At 38.5% G+C, this 7,857-nt stretch overlaps 1 protein-coding gene across 1 annotated transcript in view; it reads left to right on the forward strand.

Moving 5' to 3' along the window:
- Positions 1–7,746, forward strand: part of TEX15 (testis expressed 15, meiosis and synapsis associated) — a 92,022-nt gene extending 84,276 nt beyond the window's left edge. Inside the window, 2 exon segments of the mRNA XM_068970547.1 lie at positions 7,148–7,223; positions 7,602–7,746. Of these exon segments, the coding sequence (XP_068826648.1) occupies positions 7,148–7,223; positions 7,602–7,746 (221 nt within the window).
- The last annotated feature ends 111 nt before the right edge of the window (positions 7,747–7,857 follow it).

A 7,857-nucleotide genomic window follows, 5' to 3' on the forward strand; every position in this document is an offset into this window, starting at 1 on the left:
CAAAGAGATCCAACCAGTCCATTCTGAAGGAGATCAGCCCTGGGATTTCTTTGGAAGGAATGATGCTAAAGCTGAAACTCCAGTACCTTGGCCACCTCATGTGAAGAGTTGACTCATTGGAAAAGATTCTGATGCTGGGAGGGATTGAGGGCAGGAAGAGAAGGGGACGACAGAGGATGAGATGGCTGGATGGCATCACTGACTCAATGGATGAGTCTGAGTGAACTCTGGGAGTTCGTGATGGACAGGGAGGCCTGGCGGGCTGTGACTCATGGGGTTGCAAAGAGTCGGACATGACTGAGCGACTGAACTGAACTGAAGGTCAGTCTGGCCCAAAGTTGGCTGGCCTGACATGGGGTTGATCTTCCTGGTGACCAGCCCCCATCCTGAGTCACCTCATCAGTATAACAGATACCCTCACTCCAAATATGAAGGATTTTGGCTGCTCTGTGCCAGCTGGTGATTTAGTTGCTAAGTCTGGTCTGACTTTTGTGACCCCACAGACTGCCTGCCAGGCTCATCTGTCCATAGAATTTTCCAGGTAAGAATACTGAAGCGGGTTCCAGGAACCAGGGACAAAGGCCAGATATATTCTTTATTATAGCATTGCTGCTTATAAAAAACATAAATGGAGAGATGAACCTCATACTTGAATATTGGACAGAGATTCACCAGATGATAATACATTAAGGAAAAATTTCAGAGCAATAATTTATAAAGTTAATATTACTATGAATACATAATATGTAAATATATTACACAAAATACTAAAGTGTAGTACAAAATACTAAAGTGTAGTTCAAAATTGGAAAAAAAATTGCATAATTTTGGAAATCCAGAAATGGACAAATGGGATTATTATGGGAGATTTTTCACCTTATTGACCTGTGACACTAGATTGAGTAAAGCCATAGAAAAAATGACAATATATACAAATAGGCTCAGAGGAACTTTTGTCATTCTAGCATTTCAGTGTTATGATCAGTGGGCTCATGTGGAAAAACATGGAGCAGTTTCAGGTGATTTAATCTCAGTATCTGTTGACTCATAGATTATTGCTGGATACTCCTCTCAAATGTTCTCCATGTTTTTGTTTTATGTATCTCCCCAGAAACAGCTGTCAGAATCTCAAGCGATACATCAAGTGAAATATTTCACTTCTGCCTGTACTTAATGTATTTCCTGCTTTTAATTCTTAGCCACAGTGTCTTGCTGTATGGTACTCACAGTTGCAAACAGAATCACATGTTACTGTCCTCCCCTTTGGTCATCACTTTTTGGTTATTTGTATCCATGTTTCTGTTTGATCACTCTTGAGGTCTTTCTGGTTTCCAGTTTCCAGTAACCCTTAGCCTTCAGATCTTAATTTTCAAAGTGTATCTCAAGCCTAAGTTTTGAACAATTTTATTATTTTTAAGTGAATAATAACCATTTAGTTTTGACATTTGCTTCCTACCTTGCCAGTCCATTTTAGCACTTATAAATGTAGCAGGATGTTTCCTAATTACTCACTGGATTTTGGCATCTTCATTTCCTTGAGAGGTCAGGTGAGAACACCTGTGTGTTTGTAGTACTCTCTTCTTCACCTACCCATCAGCCATTATCCTTAGTCATAACTGCGTTCTTTTCTGGATCTTACTGAGATTTTAAATTTTTTTTCAAAATTTAAAATTTAAGTTATTTTATAGTTATAAAATGACTTTGTAGTCATTGTAAAAATTTCACCAATACAGTAGAGAATTCCAATACAGTCTCAGAGAAGGCAATGGTAACCCACTCCAGTACTGTAAAAATGTCACCAATACAGTAGAGAATTCCAATGCAATAGAGAATAAAAATCTGACAAAACCTCTACATCTCTTCCCAAGAAATAGCACCTATTCCTATTTAGAGGAATATCCTTCTAGTTATTTTCTCTGTGGCATATTTGTGTGTGTGTAGTTTTACAGGAATGAGACCGTGCTATTTGGGCAGTCTCTTTTTCACCATTTAATATAATATAGAGACCTTTTAATAGCAATACATACAAGTCAATTTATATTTTGATACCCATCTGGAATTCCAACAAATGTATTCCTTGGCTGTTAACCAAACCCTGATTTCAGATCCTGGAAGGAGAGTGCTTGAAATTAAGGGGTGATACATCCCTGCTCCAGACCTAGGGAATTATTAGCAAATGAATAATACAGTCATAGTAATCTAGTTTTAGGAAAAAATGAAAAAAGCAGAAATGCGAATTAAAAATACACTGAGATACTATTTCTCACCTGTTGTATTGGTTCTGATTCGAAGCTGGACCATGTTCTCTGTTGGAGAAGCTGTAGGGAAACAGGCCCTCTTCATACTGCCTGTGGGCATGTATAAACAGGTACAACATCTAAAGACAGTTTTCAATATTTAATGAAACTACATATGCCTTTAATCTCTGACCCAGGACCCCTACTTCCAGGGATTTACCCTGATGGAAACTCTCCACTAATGTAAAAATATAAATGTATTACTTGTAATTGGAAAATCTTGGAAATTATAAAAATCTCCAAACAACACATTGATTGAGGAAACTGTTATACACACCAGTGGAAGACCATGAATTTGTAAACAGAAAATGAACAATCCATAGGAACCATTAAGGAGTGTTTTCTGTGAAATATATAATATTTTTGACATGAATACATAAAATGTATTACCCATTGCATAAGAAAAAATATATGTGCATATTTTTGCATAAAAGAACAGTAAAAATGGAAAATAGTGAAGTTGATTACTACAAAGAGTAAAGGAGAAAAGAGTGAAAGGGGTATAAGAAAAACGTTTTCTGAATTCACCTTTTAGTATAAACTTTACTTTGAGAAGTTCCTGTAATGTTCTATAGACCGAAAAGAAAATTAAATCAATAAGAATGGGAGTAAAACTATATGCAAGCAGAAATAAATTAGCCATTAAATGACTCCTATAACCACAGTGAAATGAAGAGTGGGGAGAGACCAAACTAAAGTAAGTTGAGCACAGCCCTTGGGCCATAAACCCTCATTCTAAGGAGATTTGATTGAATCTAAGATGTCATTGGTTGCAGGGTGGGACTCAATTTCAGAGATGTTAAGCTGCGAGAAAATGGAATCTTATATGGGAAGATGAAAATTAGAATTCAATCAATAATCCAGATAATTCAAGTGTATCCAAACAGGACTTCCCTGGTGGTCTAGTGGTTGACTCTGTGGACCCCTAGTTGGGGAACTAAGATCCCAACTGTCAAGTGGCCAAAGGGGGGAAAACTTTTTTAAAGTATCAGAATAAGAATGCAAGGGATTTCAGAAATCCTTTGCATTCCTATACACTAACAATGAGAAGACATAAAGAAAAATTAAGGAAACAACTCCATTCACCATTGCAATGAAAAGAATAAAATACTTAGGAATAAATCTACCTAAAGAAACAAAAGACCTATATATAGAAAACTATAAAACACTGATGAAAGAAAGATGACACAAATAGAGGGAGAAATATACTGTGTTCATGGATCAGAAGAATCAATATAGTGAAAATGAGTATACTACCCAAAGCAATCTATAGATTCAATGCAATCCCTATCAAGCTACCAATGGTATTTTTCAGAGAACTAGAACAAATAATTTCACAATTTGTATGAAAATACAAAAAAACCTCGCATAGCCAAAGCAATCTTGAGAAGAATGGAATTTGAGGAATCAACCTGCCTGACTTCAGGCTATACTACAAAGCTACAGTCATTAAGACAGTATGTTACTGGCACAAAGACCACACACCTATGGACACCTTATCTTTGACAAAGGAGGCAAGAATATACAATGGAGAAAAGACAATCTTTTTAACAAGTGGTGCTGGGAAAACTGGTCAACCACTTGTGAAAAAATGAAACTAGAACACTTTCTAACACCATATACAAAAATAAACTCAAAACGGATTAAAGATCTAAATGTGAGACCAGAAACTATAAAACTCCTTGAGGAGGACATAGGCAAAACACTCTCTGATATAAATCACAGCAGGATCCTCTATGACCCACCTCCCAGAGTAATGGAAATAAAAGCAAAAATAAACAAATGGGACCTAATTAAAAGCTTTTGCACAATGAAGGAAACCATAAGGAAGGTGAAAAGACAGCCTTCAGAATGGGAGAAAATAATAGCAAATGAAACAACTGACAAAGAATTACTCTCAAAAATATACAAGCAGCTCATGCAGCTCAATTCCAGAAGAATAAGTGACCCAATCAAAAAATGGGCCAAAGAACTGAACAGACATTTCTCCAAAGAAGACATATGGATGGCTAACAAATATATGAAAAGAGCCTCAACATCACTCATTAGCAGAGAAATGCAAATCAAAACCACAATGAGGCACCATCTCACACTGGTCAGAATGGCTGCTATCCAAAAATCTACAAACAATAAATGCTGGAGAGGGTATGAAGAAAAGGGAACCCTCTTACACTGTTGGTGGGAATGCAAACTAGTCCAGCCACTATGGAGAACAGTGTGGAGATTCCTTAAAAAACTGGGAACAGAACTGCCATACAGTCCAGCAATCCCACTGCTGGGCATACACACCAAGGAAACCAGAATTGAAAGAGACACGTGTACCCCAGTGTTCATCGCAGCACTGTTTATAATAGCCAGGACATGGAAGCAACCTAGATGTCCATTAGCAGATGAATGGATAGGAAAGCTGTGCTACATATACACAATGGAGTATTACTCAGCCATTAAAAAGAAAGCATTTGAATCAGTTCTAATGAGGTGGATGAAACTGGAGCCAATTATACAGAGTGAAGTAAGCCAGAAAGAAAAACACCAACACAGTATACTAATGCATATATATGGAATTTAGAAAGATGGTAACGATAACCCTGTATGCGAGACAGCAAAAGAGACACAGATGTATAGAACAGTCTTTTGGACTCTGTGGGAGAGGGCAAGGGTGGGATGATTTGGGAGAATGGCATTGAAACGTGTATAATATCATATATGAAATTAATAGCCAGTCCAGGTTCAATGCAGGGTACTGGATGCTTGGGGTTGGTGCACTGAGATGACCCAGAGGGATGGTACGGGCAGGGAGGAGGGAGGGGTGTTCAGGATGGGGAACACGTGTATACCTGTGGTGGATTCATGTTGATGTATGACAAAACCAATAAATATTGTAAAGTAACCTCCAAATAAATTTATATTTAAAAAAAAAAGAAAGCTGTGGTACATATACACAATGGAATTACTCAGCCATTAAAAGGAATACACTTGAATCAGTTCTAATGAGGTGGATGAAACTGGAGCCTATTATACAGAGTGAAGTAAGCCAGAAAGAAAAACACCAATACAGTATACTAATGCATATATATGGAATTTAGAAAGATGGAATGATGACCCTATATGCAAGACAGCAAAAGAGACACAGATGTAAAGAACAGTCTTTTGGACTCTGTGGGAGAAGGCAAGGGTGGGATGAGTTGAGAGAATAGCATTGAAACATTTATATTATCATATGTAAAATAGATCACCAGTCCAGACTCGATGCATAAGACAGGGCACTCAGGGCCAGTGCACTGGGATGACCCTGAGGGATGGGATGGGGAGGGAGGCGGGAGGGGGGTTCAGGGTGGGGGACTCATGTACATCCATGGCTGATTCATGTCAATGTAGGGCAAAAACCACTACACTATTGTAAAGTAGCCTCCAATTAAATAAATTAATTTTTTTAAGTGTCAGAATAAATGCCAAGAAATGCTTCTCAGGCTAAGGGCTCTTCTGATATTTATGATAAGTAATATAGAAAAGTACGTGTGTGTTAGGGGAAATAGTGGATTATTGTTTAATCGGTACAGAGATTCTGTTTGGGATGATGAAAAAGTACTGAAATGATTGTCATAAGTGTTGCTCAACACTGTGAGTGTTCCTAATGCTATTGATTTATATGCTTTAAAAGGGTTAAAATAGTAAATATATTTTACCACAATTTAAAAGTTGCCCCCAAAAAATTATTGTAAGGAAATTTTAGTAGAAAATTTAGAGTAAACCCTGTGTGTCATTTATATATGTATATAAAATACATAATAAGATACCCATGTAATTTTGAGGCAGAGGAGGCATTTTAAATCTCCTTAAAAGTTATTGACAGGACTGGTGGCAGAGCATAACAGACCATGGGTCTGGCTACCCGGTTTCATTTCCCAGCTCTGAATGTTTGGGCCCAGGCCCCTCACTTATTTTCTCTACCTCAGTACCCTCATTTAATTAATTGAAACTATAATGATAGCACCTACTTCATAAGATTGCAGTGACACAACTAAATGAGATAACAATCTAAGAAGTTAGAATACTGTCTGGCATAAGAAATACTCTTATTATGAATGGCAAGACTCTTATAAACCAACATAAAATCCAAGGAACACTCTGTGTGAAATATTGAAACAAGTATGTCAAACAGCCTAGAAATCAATCATAAGGATGTGAAAAAGCTGCTGCTACTGATAAGTCACTTCAGTTGTGTCCGACTCTGTGCAACCCCATAGACAGCAGCCCACCAGGCTCCCCCATCCCTGGGATTCTCCAGGCAAGAACACTGGAGTGGGTTGCCATTTCCTTCTCCAATGCATGAAAGTGAAAAGTGAAAGGGAAGTCGCTCAGTCGTGTCCCACCCTTAGCGTGAACTGCGGCCTACCAGGCTCCTCCATCCATGGGATTTTTCAAAGAGTACTAGTAAACACTCAATTCACATACACAGTATAGATGTTCAAAAAATATTTTTAAAAATCATAATTTTTCACCTATTTATTTAGTCAATGCTAAAAATCAGTAGTATCTGAATGTATCATTCAGGCTTGTGTTTAGATGTCAGTAACAAAATGCCCAAACGTAGCTACAACAAATTATGAGTTTTCTCTTTCACTCATTTCTGAAGCATCGTCCTCATAAACTCAGCTCCGTACTCTCAGCTTTAAGAGCATTCTCTCACATTAATCTCAAACACATTTGCTTATATGTCAAGGACCTCCCTCCCTAAACACAATCTGTCCTTCCCATTTCTCCTCAAGGTATATTTTGGTTCTCAATCCATCTTCTCTAGGAACTCCAAAAACACTATTCTTACTCTCATTTCATTCTGAGCTTGCCAGGTTTAGCTGAAACTCAACCTTTCAACCTTTATAGACGAACCTCCTCGGAGACCGCAAATCTCCTGAATCACGGCAGGTATCCTGTTTGTTCAGTACTGTTTGGCCATCTTTTCACGTTCTGTCCTCAGCTGCTTTGCTGCTATTTACAAGGCACTTGAGAACAGGAGCTTTCTAGCCATATTTCCCACCATATGACTGACTTCTGACGCTAGGAGTATTTATAGCTTCCCGAAAAGACCTCAGTCTTTCACACATTTGTCCTCTGCCACCGTCCAAAAAACAAATCGGTGTAATTTCTTTCCCCTTCTCCAGGCAACTTCAACGTTTTGCCCCGGGGAGAAAAGCTTTCGGTAGCTGTTGCCTAGTAGGGATAGTAAGGCAAGGAACATGAGTTCCATTCTGTACTATTGGATAAGCTCTTGTAGAATTTAATCTTCACAACTTGAAAAGGCAGGCCTTACCGCACCTTTGCAACAAATGAGGACTCAGAGGCTGGGGGCAATCTGGTCATTGTCCAAGGTCACAGCGAGGAGGTTGGCGATGCCAAGAGGGGGCCCTTGCCTTCTGATAAAGGATGCTGCCTTCCGCCACTTGTCTAGTAGAGGAAGTATGCTTGGTGACCACCTGCTCTCCAGGGTATCTGGCAGTTAGCAGTTGCTCGATGAACATTTGCTGAGTGAACAAATCAATAGAGCTCAGTAAACACTGCA

This window comes from Capricornis sumatraensis, chromosome 4 (genome assembly GCF_032405125.1).
Source record: "Capricornis sumatraensis isolate serow.1 chromosome 4, serow.2, whole genome shotgun sequence".
Taxonomy (NCBI): domain Eukaryota; kingdom Metazoa; phylum Chordata; class Mammalia; order Artiodactyla; family Bovidae; genus Capricornis; species Capricornis sumatraensis.